General features: G+C 35.6%; 1 protein-coding gene and 1 long non-coding RNA gene across 2 annotated transcripts; both read right to left on the reverse strand.

The window, feature by feature from the left end:
- Positions 1–14,727: 14,727 nt before the first annotated feature.
- On the reverse strand, positions 14,728–15,425 carry LOC116159959. Its single transcript, XM_031473071.1, has 2 exons — positions 15,290–15,425; positions 14,728–15,227 (listed from the first exon to the last, which is right to left on the reverse strand). The coding sequence occupies exons 1-2, from the start codon at positions 15,332–15,334 to the stop codon at positions 14,874–14,876; spliced, it is 399 nt and encodes a 132-aa protein (XP_031328931.1). The 5' UTR covers positions 15,335–15,425; the 3' UTR covers positions 14,728–14,873.
- A 1,060-nt stretch (positions 15,426–16,485) lies between these two features.
- On the reverse strand, positions 16,486–16,877 carry LOC116159963. Its single transcript, XR_004143101.1, has 3 exons — positions 16,851–16,877; positions 16,644–16,792; positions 16,486–16,579 (listed from the first exon to the last, which is right to left on the reverse strand). It is a non-coding gene; the product is annotated as an uncharacterized LOC116159963 (long non-coding RNA).
- Positions 16,878–19,070: the final 2,193 nt, after the last annotated feature.

Here is a 19,070-nt window from a genome sequence, read left to right on the forward strand (position 1 = left end):
GGATTCAAATTGCTTGAGACCAAACATAGCTCTTAATGCCCTTTTTTGTAGGTGCCAAACCCCAACACACAACAGCGTAGCGTATTTTTGCTTCAAAATGTGCATAATAAAATGTCTTGGTAACATGTTTACTTGATATTTGACTTAAACGTATCAAAGCATAGCAATTTTTGGCACACGCCTTGCAAATATTGTGTTTATGTGTTGCTTCCAGCTCAGTGAAGAATCCAATTCAATGCCTAAGAGTTTTACTGAGGTGACTTGTTGCAGCGATTTTTTCTCCATTCTAATTAGGTGACTTTCAACGTAATTTCTATTGCGAGGATGGAACTGTACCATAAGTGTCTTTGATTGATTTAGAACAAAATTATTTCTTCCAAGATATTGATTTAGTGAATACAAATTTGAATGTAAATCATTAATCAAATGATTTATATTTTTGTTCGATGCGAGTAACGTAACGTCGTCTGCGTATGCTGTATAGAATGTGGAAATATGGTGACTCAAATCGATACAGCACAATATGTAGAGTAAAGGGCCTAGGATACTCCCCTGCGGAACTCCTCTATCTATGACACGCTCTTTGGATCGACTCCTGAACAGTGCACAAACTGTCTTCTGTTACTTAGATAACTTTTCAAAGGTTTGTTAAAATTTCCTCGTAGCCCATAGCTTTCAATTTTATTTAAGAGAATAGTATGATCTACGCAGTCAAATGCTTTACTTAGGTCAACAAATAATGCCATTACTTTGTTGCCTTTATCTAGTTCATTGTACACAGTATTTAAAAGTTTACAAAGAGCGAGCGCGGTAGATTTGCCTTTCTGATACCCAAACTGGTTGGCACACAAGATATTGTTCTTTTCAAGAAAATTAATTATCTGAGAAGCCAATACTTTTTCAAAAACCTTTCCAAACGTTGACAGAAGAGCGATGGGTCGATAGTTTTCCACGAGCTTCTGGTCGCCCTTTTTATGAAGGCAAACCACCTTGGCTGTTTTGAGTATGTCGGAGAAATGATTGTTCGAAATACATTCATTTATTAAATACATTAGAGGTTTTGCAATAAATGATGCACATACAGGAATGTTATCAGGCCCAGATGAGTGTGAGTTCTTCATTCCATTTATTATGTTTATTACTTCCTACTAATTTTCCTACTTTATTATATATTGCCCTGTAACGGTACTATTAATTTGGACGTCATTTTTTATGAAGTTGAAATTTCCAAGATTTCTTAGAGGTTCGCATTGTTATAGTTTGATAACAGATTATACCGGGTGGTGCCTAGCGCGAAGCAGCATAGGGATTTCAATGGTAATTTCTTTATAGTCAATTACTAGCTCCCCTAATTATTTTAGAGCAAAAGTCTAAATAAGTTTTTTTTAGAGAAAAAAACACTGCATCTGTTCATGCTTTTAGTTATAATTTTCCATTTTTCAAAACCGTAGAAATCGACAAAATAAAAAGGTTCATTTTACAATAAATCAGATATGCCTATGAACAGATGCAGTATTTTTTTCTCTAAAAAAAACGTATTTAGACTTTTGCTGTAAAATAATTAGGGGAGGTAGCAATTGACTATAAAGAAATTACCATTGAAATCCCTATGCTGCGTTGCGCTAGGCACCACCCTGTACAGCTCGATCGAAGTATGGGCTTGGTAATTACAAAATTTTAGTAAATTTAAATTTGCAGGTAAGTTCAAAGTTTTCAATTAAAGCTTAGCTTGCTGCTGTACATACCTACCATACGTCATTTACAATTTTTGGGGTTTGTCTTCACATTAAAGATCAGTCTCTGCTTTATCAAAAAATATGTGATAAAACAATTATAATATTCAAACGAATTGGCTTTATAAATGAACGGAATGAGTAAATTAATTGTTTTGTCTTAGCGTATGGACATGGAATGCGATTTTAAGAGGAACACAGTGTATATTTTTACGTTTTTGGATTCTACAGACAGTTTTACACCTAATGACACATCGTTCCCACCATTTATACAAGGTTGGTGAAACAAATAATGAATTAAAAAAATATATTATGTATAGCTGGATGAGCCACTGTGATCCTGCGCTATAAAATTTTGATAATTTCAAAATTTAAGTCCCTGGTATTATATGGTATATCCCTGGTCCCAATCAACGTATCAGGTGTATAAATGGGTATTCCATTTAAATTTCGAAATTTAAGGTCACTTACAGTCAAATTGGAAATATTAGAAAAATAGAAATTATTAAAATAAAAGTAGTTTTGTGACGATCTAGTGAAGTTCGTTGGCGCTGATGTTTGGAAATTAATTTTTGCAAGGAAGCTAGGGCAAATCATAATTATCGAACATTGAGGTACATTCAATGGCGAAGAAGATACATTTATTTTTTAGGGATTTGTTTGAAAAATTTTCGCTTCTTTAGTGACATTGACCTTGGCCTTTCAGAACCAGGTTTTGAAAAAACGGCAGAGACACAGCGGAAACGAATTTTGGTACATTGAATGAATGTTAAAGAAGTGACATTAATAGCTTTGGGATTTATTCGAAATCTTGCGGTGCTTGCGTGAAGCTGGCCGTGATGTTTCGTAACCGGATTATCCGAAAACGGCATGGATATATGTACCTACAATGGAAACGAGATTTGGTATAATGAGGTATATTGAATTCAGAAGGAAGCAGATAATTAGTTCATTTCCAAGCCGAGAATTTTTTGCGGCCACCTTACGGGAGGTTACAATTTATTGAACAAACTTTCATCCTACAGAGATGCATAGGCGGCAAATTTAACACAATAATTGACGAATTGATGAAATGAATTCTGTGAATTAGGAAAAACTTTTACCGAATTTGCCGTTAAAATCTATACTGGTTATTGACAATGCACCGTATCACAATGTTCAACTGGATCGTGCTCCAACTAGCGTGTCCAAAAAGAGCGACATGATTGAATGGCTAATTTCAGAAAAATATATACCATTTTCGCCACTACTGTTGAATAATGGAGAATCACAAAAAAATTACAGATCACATACAAATTTGATTCTGCGTATTGCGATTGCCACTTGATTGCCGACTGCCGACTTGAACACAATAGGATTAATATGTGCCCAAATAAAGAATAACGTGACGAAAAGGAACACATTTAACTAATAGCAAATAAGTAAAGTAATGTAAATTGATTTTTGTTTATACGTGTTTGTTAAAATCAAATGTGTAATGTTCATTACATTTCCAGTTAAAAAGGATCAATTTACGTTCCCACAAGGTTTCATTTTAACTTAAGTTCTGTGTAAGAAATCGCTAACTTATACGAAGTGCCGTCGTGTGCCAAATCCTCAGAGAAGAAATTTCAAAGTTAATAAAACAAATTACTCAAGTGCCACACTTTCCATGACCGCCATCTTTTTTGCGGTTCAATTATTGCAATTCAATAGCGTAACAGCTCGTTACTAGGCCAACCGCACTGAAATGCAGCTTGCTGAACGACCTACCTACTTTACGCTTAAACAACTACGTTAATCCCAATGCATTTCCGTGCGTAGAGTGATTATGAAGTTACAAATCCTTGTACATTATTAACTTAATCCGTTATCACGCTTTATATTGTGGGTATATGGCATTAAATCTTGGAAAGGGCTCAGGTGTGACTAGCGCGCTTCGCTAATGGTTTTTAACGAGTTATATTTAAGCGAGACCCGTTTAGCATTTATTACGTTAAATGCGCCCGGCGACTTTATGTTAAATTGGTTAGTTGCCCTCCATCGCCTTTACAGCATTTATTGGTAACTCGTGCAAAGTCATTAGAATGCTTATGAATAATCTGAAATATATCAATTCAGCACTATAAGGAAAGCATTTACTATGTAAGGATTTCGTTTCGCAACTGTGAAGGTGACAGCCAATATGATCATTAGGTACGTGTTCCATAAATCTCTATCTGACATTTTGTTTCAATTTTTCGCAATTTATCGACGTTCTCGACATCTTTCTATCGTTTGCAACATGGAATATCGTGGAAGCCAATCAACAAAACATAATCTTAAACAAATATGAAATTTTTAGATTTGTGCTCAAAACGCGAAGGACGCGAGTATATTAATGAATGGGTAGTTCGCTTCCTGACCAAAAGTTCTTTCCAAAAATTTTTGATCGGCTTATTAGAACCAAAAACTACTCCTTACCTTAAAAGTCTGTGTATAAATTGCCATGTAAACTGGAATATCGGCCCTCAAGCTGTCCTACAGGTTCCCTATAATATTCACCATTGCCCGAAATGAAAACTTAACGCCAAAAAAGATAAACTCTAACGAAGTCCACTCAAGAAAACTTGGTATGATAAAATTCAAAACCCAAAAGTTCGCTTTTAAGAAACTCTCCACCAGGAGATTCGACCCTGAGTAATTTACCTGATTTTATTTATACACGTTTGCAACCAAAAATAAAATTTATGTCTTACTAACCTATCATAGCACATTTTATATCTGTGATACGCGGGCATAAAGTAGTACCACTTTATGCCCTAGGGCCTAGGGCATTAAGTATCACCATAGTAACTCATTTATACCTACTTAATGACAAAACAAACAAATATTTGCAGGTCATTGAAAATTAGAAACGTCAGTTATTAATTGTCAATACCTACTAAATCACAAGATTGACTTTATTTCGTATAGTTTCTGGGACTTCTTCCTCATTCACGATGAAATGAATTATTTAAAATTACGTTTGACGTTTGGATGGTTTCAATCACATTAACAAATTCGAACCACGCATACTCGATCAAACATAATGAATTATTTTGTAAACGAATTTTGTCGAAGAAAACTATTTGTAAAACATAAAATTGTGTATGTACCACGGGCATAAACTGATGTTTATACTCTCGGGCAACTAAAAAGCTCTCAGGCCATAGGCCCTCGAGCTTTTTAACTCGTCGCCCTCGAGAATATAAACATCGCTATTATGCCCTTAATACATAAATAACTAAATTGAGCAAAATTTATTTTATTTTTCATTTGCCTATTATATGTATGTCAATTGTATCTGTCATATGAGATATATAAAGTATTCTATGATGACCGAGGGCATAATGAGAGGGCATAATGAGATGACAATCCATTATGCCCTCAAACTGCCTGTCAAATATATTGACGGAGTTATGTAATAAAAAAAGATGCTATACTTGATTCGTATGAAGCACTAACAATAATCATTACATTTGTATATTGGAAATGCATTATTTGGAACGATGAAAAATAAAATGTTGTATGCACCTCAGGCATTACTCGATATTTAACCCTCGGGCGACTTACAATCCCTCGGGCCAGAGGCCCTCGGGCTCTGTCGCCCTCGGCATAAATATCGCCTTAATGCCCTTGATACATAAATAACTATTATAAGTTTCTGGCAGCTTTATGACCTCTTTCATTATGTATTTTACTATTTTCACTATTATTTATTTGAGCTCACAGTATTGTACATAAGTGATTGAGGTAATTGATAATTGTGGAATATTCCCTATGATTTTTTAATCTATTACCGTTTTTCCTTTATTAATATACTTGTGCAGGTGCACATTTTACCTGTAAAGTAAATGCTCGAATCTTCCGGAAGTAAATGTTATAAGGTCCAACAATCCAGAGATGAATTTACTTGCAGCCGAATTTTCTGGAGAAGAAATTTTCGGTAGCGAATCTTCTGCAGATAAATATTTTATCACAGAAATGAAAGAGACTTTAAAATTGACTACATAGTTGTTATTTGTTTCAAAAGAGAAAAAGTAGTAGTAGGTATTCCGACAGACGCCAATTACTGGAATATCACTGAAGCAAATAATTTTCGGAGTGTGTGTGGGGGGGGGGGTCGAATTTTTCGAGACGAACATTCCGGAGTCAATCTTCCGTGGTCGACAATTAAAAAACTCGGAACCACTCAGTTTTTCCTAATGGATATACTTACAGAGTGGCCCAACGGGAAGAATGCAGAGGGCTTTCAGGGTATTAAATTTAGACATTTCTAAAAATCCTCGAACACGTCAATTTTGTATTCGAGGGGGACAACTTTTGGAATACAAATCACGAACCCAAGACTTCACCCCTCTACGTAGGGAGCTTAACCCCTAAAATGTTAAATTGAATCCTATGGCAAATGGCCGGGTCGATCTGAGACAATTTTTTTTTCGGGGCTCAAATAAAGGCAGTGTATAACCTTCCTTTTTTATCAAAAATCGACTGCACCAAAATTTCTCGGGAAAACACTTTTTCTTATTAATTTTGGTGCGTAGAATGCAAAACAATTCGTACTTTTTCGATCAGACTTCTCAGTCAAAAGTTATAAACTAGAAACCAATTTTGAAAGAAAACTCAAAGGGCTGTAACTTTTGAACTAGTAGCCCAATCTTGGAACTGTTTGAAATTATGGATTCTACAGGCCACATTCTATAAGAAAATTTTTTTTCCGGGTCGATCTTTTTTTTTTTTTTTTTTTCTACCTATTTATTTAGCAATCAGAACAATATATGTATTCTATTAGCTAAAGGGTTAACGACCGCTAGGTGTACTAGCAGATAAATAGCATGATAAGATTAACATCCATCGATGCAACCTATGTCACTTAATACTAAGTTTTATAAATTGTTTTTGTCAAAAGAAATTTGACTGCGACATCTTTTTGTTCGGGTCTCAAAAAAAGGCAGTGTATAACCTTCCTTTTTTACCAAAAATCAGGATACACACATATTGGTTTCGAATATATAAAATTATAAGTTCAAAAATCATGATATATTTGCAACAATAAGGTATAATAATCAATATAATACAGTTTTTTTTTGTATTGGCCCAACCCTCAAAATCTCTGGAACATCACTCATGATTATAAGTGGTATAGAATTCATCTATAAATTCACCAAAATTGCGACACATACGCACTGAACTGACTGTCGACTGAACAAAAACAGCATACAATATACAATACAGAGCTTTTAATAATTTAATGCAACCTTTGCAACGGTTGTTCTCAAAATAAGCTTATGCTTATCTTGCAGATTCAGCATCATTACAATTACATCATATGTTAAAAATTATTAGATGGGTTGTTAAACTAACAATCTTTCAACCGCAAGGTTTTCATTTAGAATGTGTTATATACTAAACTGTATTATACACAAATAATAAACCCATTTCGTTAATAAACTATATTTTAATGTTTATTATCTATTTGCTCTTGGATATATTTAAATATCTAAGATCATATTTAATACAATATCATTATTATAGTGAGAATAATTTTGATTAGACATATTCATATTGTACAGCGTGTGTCAAGGTTTGTTTGATTTAATAATAGCTTCTCGTACTGATTACAATATAATTTTTACTATATGATTTTAACGATCCATTTTTCTCCGTGTTTATATAAAGATTTACCACACATGTCTTGAAGGCTGGTACCATTTTCGTAGCAAAGACAGTAACTTTTAAAGGGTGTTTTTTTAAGCCCGATAGAACTTTAAACATGAATAAATAATACAAAAAACAGCTTTTGATAAAAATATTTATAATATATAATATTTTTATTAGAAAGATCAAAATATGACATTAATGTTAAAAATTATTTGAGGCATATGGCCAACGCGGCTGTCCCTGACGAAACGAATTCTGTCAGTCCAATTTCGGGTGACTTTTTCGACCATTGGTGCCATTATGTTATTAAACACACGAACACTGTTGGCTTCCAAGGCGTGCAGGCGGGTTGCTGGTTTATTAGCATACACCAATGACTTTACATAGCTCCATAGGAAATAATCAAGAGGTTTCAAATAGCAGAACCTGAGTGGCCACTTCACAGGTCCATTTCTTGAAATCAACTTGCAACTGCTCTAAAGCCCAATCCCCGAAAGAGCGCTGCAATCGATGGTCTTGTGGTTTTAATTACTGCACCAACTGTTATGGATGTAGCCCAAGATCTTTGTGCAAAATTTTCCATGTAGTGGACGGACGAATAGACAATTTTGGATTTTCTTGCAAACTTTCATTTACAGCGGCAATATTCTCTTAAGTGCGCACATTTCTTCGACATATTAATTGGTGTTACTGCATCCTTTAGAGAAAAGGTGCTACGTAATCTTTCCACAGTCCGACCAATGGCTAGTTCAGATTATGTATGCCATAAAATTCACGAAGGCGTCTATACGTTTTGCGAACCGATGACTGATTTTCAAAGTAAATTTGAATAATTTGATAGCGTTGTTCAAGAGTGAGTCTATTCATGATGATTTGTCACACTATACTAAATTTAAATGTCACTAATCGTGGGCAAACTGACAGCTGATTTCACAGACATCACGATGGAAAGTTCTATCATGCTTAAAAAAACACCCGATATATAAAACTTTTTTTTATATCTTTTATACTTTCGATGATATACGACATTAAAGGAAATGACTAATTTTAGTTGTTTTGAATTTACGTCGGTTCGACATTTTGAACTTCCACAAGCAAATTTTAAATAAGCAATTATCTAAAACTGCAAAGCATTGTCCATTTAACCAATTCTCTATCTTTAATAATAAGACAGTTGCCCATGCACTCCCACGCGATTTGGGTTACACTGTATATGTTCTAAGGCTAAGGAGCTAAGGTTTAGATTGATGCGAGGATTGATGCTTCTGAATAAAAGAAGTAAATATCTGGTATAGAGCAATAGTGATTAGTGATTGTCCGAGAGGTTGTCACGAGGCGTGCGCGTGGAGGGTTGAAGTCTAGTGCCATATTGTCATATAGACTCCATAAGCATTAGTGCCATATGTGAAAAGCTGATTATGTTTAGTTACTTTGTAGGGTACATTTATTTAGTTTTAGTAATGGTACAAATACAAAAATGAGTTTCATCCATGCAAGAATGTATATACCCACTGTAAAGCAAACAAAAATGAAAAAGTTGAATCTAAACAAACTGTACTCATAAAAGCTTCTATAACATCTCCATAAATATTAACTAAGGACTACGGAGAACTATAGGCTGCTTCGAAAAGCCAACTATTATATTATTGCACACGTCGTGGTCGCAATAGAACAATAGAGGAAGTATGAGCCAATCGGAGTCGAAAATATTCCATGCAGTAAATCTAAAGAGCAGTTTCACTGAGGAGACATTTTATCTAATGTAAACGTATTCAAATAGAAGATTGAATTGTTTATTTCAGACGGTGTAGGTGTAGATAGCAACAGTTCAATACATTGAGCGGCGAATAAATTTTAATTGATTTATGTCCATCTGAAACCCATAAATTTGATGAGGGTTAGTTGAACTGGGCGGTCTTGTCCCCGTGAATTATTGGCAAAAATTTGTGAGGGTAATTTATGTGTTCGTGCAATGTCATCGGGTACAATTTTTTAAGTGGCGCTTTTACTGAGAGATCCTTTGTATCCGGCGGCTCCTTTATCTATTGCACAGTTAAAATCAATTTTAATATTGCGCTAAGCTGATATGCCAAAATTGCCTTTCTAATTTATTATATGCCGAGTTAACACGAAAAACGATTAGTATTATGACTTCACCAACGTTTTGTAACAGTAAAGGGAGAAAAAAACCATAAAATATTATATCAAGTTTTTGCGAGTGCGTCCGTAATGGCGTGGATATGTTATATGCTCAAAAGATATCTGAACTATATAACCTCGGCTGGTTTTATTGTCACCATTTTTATGCCAAAAACGCAGTGTTTCATATATAATATACATTTTGCGTTTTATAATGATACACATGACTGGTCGATTTCCATTTAAAACATTTTGTTTTCGCAAATTTAAAGATTCAAATATGTAGCTGCTAAACAATATTGACATTATGAAGTACCTACGTGTATTCTACGGCTCAGTGAATCGAAAAACTCTTAATTTCCACGTTGAACATTTTAACAAAAAAAATAATGATGCCATTGCTATTTATGAATGGCTTTAATAACTTGCAAGTGTGCCGAATGTCACATACGCAGGCTGATAAACTACACTACGTCTTAAACATTTTTACACTGATAAAAACAATTCTTATCGATTCGAATATTTTTACTTTTGTATGGATGAAAAATTTAATACTTATGAGTTTTAGTTTATTGTTAATAAGAAATTATCATCCTGTTCATTTCCGGTAATGTGAATAACAATTCATCAAAGTTAAAGTTTTAATAGTAACGCATGCGTAGGAACTAGTGCTGAAATTTCATTTACTGACTAAAGATGCCTTGACAAAATCCAGTGGAATCAAGAGCATATACTGAGTATAATATAATACTAGTAGGTACTGAAAAGTCTATAAGACCTTTTTCAGCCAAAAAGCTCTAGGAACCTCTGAATTTATATCTTTTGATTATTATTCGTATACATCTCTCATACATGCATTACAATATGTACTAATTTTATTTGCGTTGCCGTGTATCTAGTCACGTTCCTCTTTATTGGAATTCTACCAATAACCTTAGATTATTAAAGTTCATCTGCTTCGATTGTATTTTGAAACAACTCGATGAGAAATCCACACGATTTGTAAACCAATTCCCTGCTATTTGCATTACAAAATACATGTAGTAGTGATATAAATGTAAATTTAATTTTGCGATCATATTTCCACAAGGTAAGCACAACTTACCTGACATCGGTTCGATAGACATATTTTTCCCTTTGGTCCTCTCACAGTATGCATTTCATAGTCAACTTCTTTACCGTCTCTTATAAGTATTGATGAATTCGGAAGTTTTCAATGTTTTTTTAGTAACTTCTAATCGCGGTCAAATTTAATCTGAAAATATGTGCCTCATATACAAAAGCTGACCGCATTGAAACTGGGGGTTCTTTATAACACAGTACTCCGCTAGAAAGATTTCCCCTGCTTTAAAAGCAGGTATGACATGTAAACTAGACACTATCAAACTCAAAACTGGTATAGGTATTTAAATGTTTGTAGTGTACCCAGGCCAGTCCCGAGGGACTGCGCAACTCAAGATTTAAATTCAAAACTTTCCCTCCCAAACTAACTGAACCCCATGGCACGTGATCGTCTAGACAAAGCTACCTAACCTGAATAACCAAATAATAGAACCACTTACTACGTTGTGTTTTTAAGAGTCGCTACAAGATATGTGCTGCCTGTCGGAGTGAGGATCAAGTAAGGATTACAAATAAAACAAGTACATGCTTTAAAAACGGAGATTTAATCCAAATCAAGATTAAATTTAGAAAATGGTAGTTCACCGAGTACAAATATAAAAATAGGCTGGGAAAAAAAGAACTGACCAAGAAAAAAACCAGCCAACACATTAATATTGAACTTTATAGCAAAATTAGTTATCTGTAAGGGCAGGAATGCATGTTGTCAAGTACAGCAATGCAATGTCGAATCCCAGGCTCCACTGGAATTCCTAAAGGATAAATATTACACACACATAACAAAAAAACAATCATTAAAACATTACAATAAATTCATATAATAGATTTGGATATTGGATGGCCAGTCCAAATCCCACACCGAGTAGTCATTAGTTGCTCTGGTCATGACATGTCAACATTGTATGAAATCGCTAGGAGTTGGCCTCTCAGAAGAGCCTTTCACATAGGAAGGATATAGTTGTTTAACACAACCATAAGGTCACAACGAGAACACGCCACACGCTTTTAGCGAATCCCTGCGCAAGTGAGGCCGGGCTTAGCCGGCAGCCCCATGTACGACTAGCGGGATCCCAACTCTTTCATTCATACATCTCTAGGGCCAGTCCAACTCACTAGTCTTAAAATGCCGGGTTATAAATTACCGAACTCCAGGTTCTCTACCATGAGTACTGACAATAACCGATCAAATGACAAATCATGACATAGCATAAATAACAGAGTAACCAACGGCAAACTCGCACGCATACATAATTATAAACAAAATATACACAATTCATGTAGGTGTTGACAGTCCACATATTTGCACTGGCATAACAAAAACTGACACAAAACCAATATTCGGTCACTACATGACAGGGATCGATTAAACGAATTGATTAGCAATATCGGCAAGATGGCTCTTTTCAAAGACACAACACAAAAAAACAGTACATAAAATATATATCTCTGCGTATGTCAGTTCTGAACTTTAGCCAGCCTCTGCTACGTCAAATCGAGATATTAAATATCGGTATCAAATATAGCACAGTACATATTCGAAACAAGTCACCCTGCCAAATATTAATAATCATAATCACCCGGTTCAAATAAATAGTAGGAGCATAAATTTTAGTACAATCACATTACAACAATACAAAGGAACATGTCGTGGCAAACATTGGTATCAAAAGTAATTAATTCACAATGCCAAGTGCAATATGTAACAATCAACCACCTAACGTACGTCACTCGCCCCCAGATGAGGCACCCTGTAAATACACAGTAACATAATCAGGTAAACAAAAGCGAAATGTGCTGCAATAAATTCAATTATAAAATAAAATGTAGTTCTGCATACTTGTATTGGAGACCGCCCCTAAGGGAACATACAGTATCTAAATATAAATAAAAACACGTAAATCGGTCAGAAATTACCCAGTAGGCCTGGTACAATTAAAACTACAATTGGTATCTGGAATGTGTTATAAATGGCACAAATCAATGCTGTACGAGAATAAAATTAAATTGGCAAACAACCCAACACGGTCATATCGTTACCAGAGGGATGCAATAGACGTAGAGATAAATAAAACGAGTACATCACCTTTGCAATTGTCGAAGCTGCACTCACTATTCGCAACGTAAAGATTTACTTCTGGTCACAACAAAAGCACACATACTTCTGCCTAAATTTCCCCTTTGCAGGCAAATCCTAGACGAAAACAGTTCTTAATATCGAACGTGCCTCGAGACGGGTCGATACGGATCATTAAGTTTTCTCGCATAGCGTAATATTTGACACTTTTATTGTAAATTATGGCCCATTTCAATGTAGAGCAGAGAAGAAAAAAACACGTGTTCCACGAAAACGAAACAAAGCGCAATCTTGACCTTTTTCAACGCGCCAGGCTCGGATTCGGGAATATTTACATAGAATTTTAGCGGGATAATTCAGTTCCATTACATGTTTAAAGATTGCTCTTAAACGTATAAGATTTTTTAGCCTCGAGTTGCTAAGCGAGACGCTTATATGCTTTATCCTAATCGTCCGACGCCAGCACGCCCGATGGCTTCATGTCAATCAATAAAGGAGAATGGATAGACTGATTAAGTACAATGAAATTGTGCAGGTGGATTTTTTTTTCAAATTTATAGATCGGAGTTCGTGATTTGGCAATGCAAGCCAAAAAATAGTCAAATCTACGTTAGTTATGAACCGAATTGCGTGAGATTCAAACTGAGCGGGCCTTGTTGCTGGATAGAGACATTATTTGAATATGCTAATACTAGAACATGCACGAGTTAAGCCTTGACGATACATAATCAAAAGTGCCAAAGCGGCGACATTACACTTGATATGGTACTGGCTATGCCCAATTGGAATGGCATGCAATTCGGTTCATAACTAACGGGAATAACAAAATGGCCTTCCTTATTTTTTGGCCTACATTGCCAATTCACGAACTGCGTTCTAAAAATTTGATAAAGAAACTACCAACAAAATTTCAACGTAATCGGTCTATTCATTTTCTAGATGTCGTGCTAACGGACAGACGGGCAGACGGACAGACACCCCCAAATTATGAACTTGCTAGGAGCTGGTTAATAAACCATTTAATTGAAATTTTTAGATCTTTCATTACAATAAACAATACGATTGTGTGCAAATCGCTAGGCTGTGTTCTTGAACATAGAACCAATTGATAAATAAGGATATATTTATTTTATTTCAAACGATGATCTATTCACCAAAAAAATTAATTAATTTTTGTTTCAAATTAAATTTTGATTGCACTATTCTAAATTACAATAATAAAAGATGAAGAAAATACAAGTTTTTGTGGTATTTTTAGTTTGTGCATCATGCAAAAAATAACATTTCTTCTGGATATTGATCTGATATCCCCAATCTTATTGACTAGAAATTGTAATATCTAAAGTACATAATGTGTTTCTGTTCGAAACGTGCAGAAGGAATGGTGTGAGAACGTTATTTTAGATTGGCTTTTGTCAAAACTATATTGTATTGGTACTTTACGAAGTTTGTTGCTTAATAATCAGATACGTTAATTATGATATAGCGCAAATTTGGGACAAAGACACTATAATCGCGTAAATCGAAGGTCCAAAGTCAATTTTTGCTAGCAATCTCCAATGTTTATTTCCCAAGGATGCTTCAGAAATTATTTTATTTATAAATTATTTTTGTATCAATTACTTAATCTAATGAATTGAGTTATAAAGAAACCGATAGTTTATAGTCCAAGATATTTACTTTAAAAGATCGTTCCTATTGACTTGAACACTGAATTTTACTGTATCATACATATTTGTGTGATCAAGTGTTAATAACCAGCCTTTTTGCTGACTTGAATAATAACCAATTTTTAACATTCTGGTGTTGATAAAATGTCAAAATAATTCATTGATGATTTCTGAATCATATTGCGCCAGACATCATTGTATTCGTAATAAAAAAATGCTACCCAATACAGTACCTACCTATTTTTTTTCTATCTATATAAAATATAAATTTCCGAATTTTTACATCATTTTACTAAGCTTTCAAATATTCATCTTTTTTCAAATTTAACCAACTGTCTATCTCTTATGGTTTCCGATTTCTCCATGCCGTTCAGTGTTACCTTGGATACACTATATAGGTAGAACACATAAAAATAATCTTTATTATACTAAACTGCTGCAATAACTTATAAGTATAACTAGTAATTCTTTGAACTACCCCACTAAATGATAGTCCACAGCACCCTGCATCAGACAATTCTGATTTTTTACAGCTGTTTCGCCATGGTTATTGCCCTGTAGGTGTTGTTTTTTGCAATGTACAACAACACGCATCAACTGATCACTTTTTCCAAACTTAGCTTCATAGTCAACCCTGATATCGTCCCAATACAGATCACCACGTTCATCCATGTACCCAATTCTTTTCCAAAAGCACTCGAGAAATGCGTTGTAATCGACACTTTCCTCAACTGGATGAATAACTTGCTCTAGTAGGGGTTTCATAACATCTTTATCTAAATAGAGCTTGTTAAGACAAACATCTTCGTCTTTCACAGGGTCTGCGACCTGTTTTGGTATCATGTTTTAAAAGTATGTAAGTACATGCAGTTATTTGATGAAATGCTTACCAATAGTGGTAGAAAAAAAGATAAGACGTAAAAAATACCCTTCATTGTGCAGTAGAAGAACCGGGAATTAAACAGATACCATATGTTGTCAATTACATAGATATTTATATATCTTCATACAGATTGTATTATCACTATCACCTTTGACATTGTGATGGACCAATACAGTTATGTAATTGTTCATTATATACGCGACTTGCACGAAACGATAGAATTGTTTTGATTGTAATTGCGTAAATTGGGTAATTTTTAATAAAACTACTTATTGACTTTGAGCAATGATGAAAAAAGCCATAACCTAAAATTTATTGTTTTATACCAATGCCAATCCTACCTGCTTCTCAATGGTTTTGAATAAGAGCTCCATAAATAAGAAGTGCAACTCGTTTTTTCTGCTCCATAATCTCCACATTGTTTCGTAGTGCCAAATTTTCAATATTGTTCGTCTAGTCGGCGGAGATGATACACAAAAGTCAACTATGCTGTTATTTGTAAGGACTGGTCTAAAATAGCAAGATGGTCGTGGAAGAATATACAAAACAATATTGATAGAGATTGGTATCGTTTCAACGAAAGCATTAATCTAACAGCGTGAATCATGGTGTTCAATTTCAATGCCCAAGCTAGCATTTGAACTAAGACTCACTTACGGCCGGTATTACAAAGCAACTATGTGATTGGATGTTTTTTCAAAGAATGAGATGTTATTCTTTGATACGTTATTATAATGTGATCTGTAGCGAACGATGGATTGTCATACTACCTATTGGCCCAAATGAATAAAAGGGAGCATATGCCTATACTTGCAAAATTCAAAGTAAATAGTCGGATGTGCTCCTTCACACTGGGCGACTTAGCAGCGCTGCTGAGCAGCAGGACAGGACGCAGTGCAGCGCTGCTAAACCATGCTAAACAGACCAGTATGAAGGGGCAGTTACGAGTATTTACTTTGAATTTTGCAAGTATAAGCCTATGCTCCCTTTTACTCACACGGGCCATTGAGTATACCATCGCCAAAGCATAGAGCACTGCAGAAAATGGATCGCTCTGTGTTGTACAACACATTGGCAATACGCCTCCCGGTCTCCACTGCTAAATCAGTTTTAGTGGGTCGAAGAGATGCAACTTCAAAATTAGCAAATTGGGAACTCTTCACACAAGTCCTCGTCCCTCCTAATCAAGACAATGTAAATGTTAAAACCATTACCTCTTCCATCATAAACGCTGCTGACGCCAGCATATCTAAATCTAAACCTGGCAATAGGCGAAAGATGGTCCCGTGGTGGTCACCTGAAATCAAAGAAAAAATAGCATTAAAGAAAAAAGCTCTAAATAAATTTCGTCGAAATCCTACGTTGGAGAATCTTGTAGAGTTCAAAAAACGAAGATCTCAGTGTCGTAGGGGAATACTAGAAGCCCAAAGAATTTCATGGCAACATTATGTAACAACCATGACACCAGAGACTACCAGTAATGATGTCTGGAAGAAAGTCGGAGCTATATCTGGAAAAAACAGCTGCAGTTATCCGGTGTTTTTGCGCAATTCCGATGGAATAATTACCAATAAACTGCAAGACATAACTAACATAGTTGCAGATCAGTTCTATAAAGTCAGTAGCTCGTCAAACTATTCCAACACCTTTCTAGATACCAAACCTGAAAAAGAAGCAGTATTAATTGACTTTAACACAGATGATATACAGAACTGCAACGTACCTTTTACTGTAGAAGAATTGGAGGCAGCAATCCGTAACACCAAGTCATGTTCACCGGGAGAAGACGCTATCCATAACCAGATGCTTCGCTTCGCCACTGTAGTTCTGAAATGAAAAATACCATCTTAAGATTCTTCAACAACTGCTGGAATGATTCTACCTACCCCTCAGAATGGAAGCAAGCCATCGTAATTCTTATACCGAAACCAGGAAAAGATCCGTTGCAGGCACAAAGTTATCGCCCAATTAGTTTGACATCTTGCTTGGGAAAACTGCTAGAAAAAATGGTTAATGTGCGGCTACAAACATTTCTCGAAAGCAATAACGCATACGTGCCTTACCAAACTGGTTTTCGGAAAGGACGGTCAACGGTAGACCATCTGGTCAAACTGACAGACAGAATTCTGAGGGCATTTGACAGTGGTGAACATCTGGTTGCGGTCTTCTTCGATATAAAAGGTGCTTATGACATGACTTGGAGATATGGAATAATGCAAAATATGTATAAATACAATCTTCGAGGGAATTTACCTAAATTTATAAAATCCTTTTTAGAGGATAGGAAGTTCTGTGTAAGAATCGGCGATATCAACTCCAAAGAGTATGTTTTAGAAAATGGTGTGCCGCAGGGGTCAACACTCAGTTGTTCCCTGTTCGGCATCGCCATAAATGAAATAGCCAAAGGTGTTGAGGATTCAATTGATAAATGCTTATACGTAGACGATTTAATGGTTTGTTGTTCTGGTAAGACGGTTGGCACAATAACTCGAAACCTACAAACGGCAATTAACATCATTTGTCATAACGCCATTGCTGTCGGGTACGTGCTGTCGGAGGAGAAGACAAAGGTTGTTCACTTTTGTCGACTCCGTAAGCCCCACTATGACCCCGTTTTGTTTATGAACAATCGTATAATCAGTGTTGTCCAAGAAGTCAAGTTCCTCGGACTTACCTTTGATAGGGGATTAAGATGGTCAAAGCATTTGGAGAATGTTGTGGCTACATGTAGAAAATCGCTGAACATTATGAGAGTTCTAGCTCATCATAGGTGGGGAGCTCACCCTAAGACCCTCCTAGATATTTATAAGGCCCTCATCCTGTCAAGGATGGATTATGGATGTGCAGCGTACTCTACATGTGGCAGTAATACTTTGCTTGAGAAACTTGACAAGATTCAGAACCTGGCCATTCGCTACTCTTTGGGAGCATATCCAACAAGTCCGGTAACATCGCTCCACGTCGAGGCAAATATTCCCCCTCTAGCTCTACGCCGGAAACAGATTGTTACAAACTATTATATAAAAGTAAGGATAGATGATAAACATCCAAATTTTATATCACTTACTGATGCAACTACAATTGCTCGGCTAAATAGATGTAGATCGTTAGATGTTAGAGCTAGAGAGGTATTAAACTATCTCCAACTGGATAACGTTGACTTTACGAATATGTCATCTATTGCACGACGTGAACTTGTGAAGACGAAAATTTAGGAGCGGTGGAGTGAACAGTGGTCGGAGACTGATACGGCTTTGAAGAAGATCAAACAGAGTCTGGATCCGCTATTTTATATCGACGTTGGGCGTTTGAACTTGATCAGGCTGTACAGACTCCGGCTGGGGCATACTGCCCTCACTCATGGATATTTGTTGGAGGGCGAAGAACGGCCACTATGCGAACAATGTGGTGTTATTTTAACACCACATCATATTATTTCTGTCTGTCCGCAGTACACAGATGTACGTGTGCTCTTTAATATCGACCCTGCATGGGAAAATAACTTTAAAAACAAAGAGCAATGTAAAAATACTCTTGCCTTCATCCAAAGAATTGGTATAGCAAATGATCTATGATATTTTTAAATTGTTGGTTTTGTATGTTAATAAATGTAACTAGATCCGTTTCTGTCCCATTGTACTTATATAGTCATCCTTTTCTGTGTAAAAGTATGTATAAAGGCGAATGGCCCTAGAAGCCGAAGCCTCAGGTGGGGTTTTAGTGGGTGAGAGTCCCACACTACTCCGGACTTTTCCATCCATTTCCCCACCTGACAAAAAAAAAAAAAA

The sequence above is a fragment of the Photinus pyralis genome, unplaced genomic scaffold (assembly GCF_008802855.1).
Source record: "Photinus pyralis isolate 1611_PpyrPB1 unplaced genomic scaffold, Ppyr1.3 Ppyr1.4_LG1, whole genome shotgun sequence".
NCBI classification, from domain to species: Eukaryota; Metazoa; Arthropoda; class Insecta; order Coleoptera; family Lampyridae; genus Photinus; species Photinus pyralis.

Excerpts from the sequence above, each read along its gene's own strand:
- LOC116159959 (XM_031473071.1), bottom strand. The coding sequence starts at position 15,334 with ATGAAGGGTATTTTTTACGTCTTATCTTTTTTTCTACCACTATTG. Across the intron at positions 15,228-15,289 it reads CTTTTTTTCTACCACTATTG|GTCGCAGACCCTGTGAAAGA; the intron begins GTAAGCATTTCA and ends ATACCAAAACAG.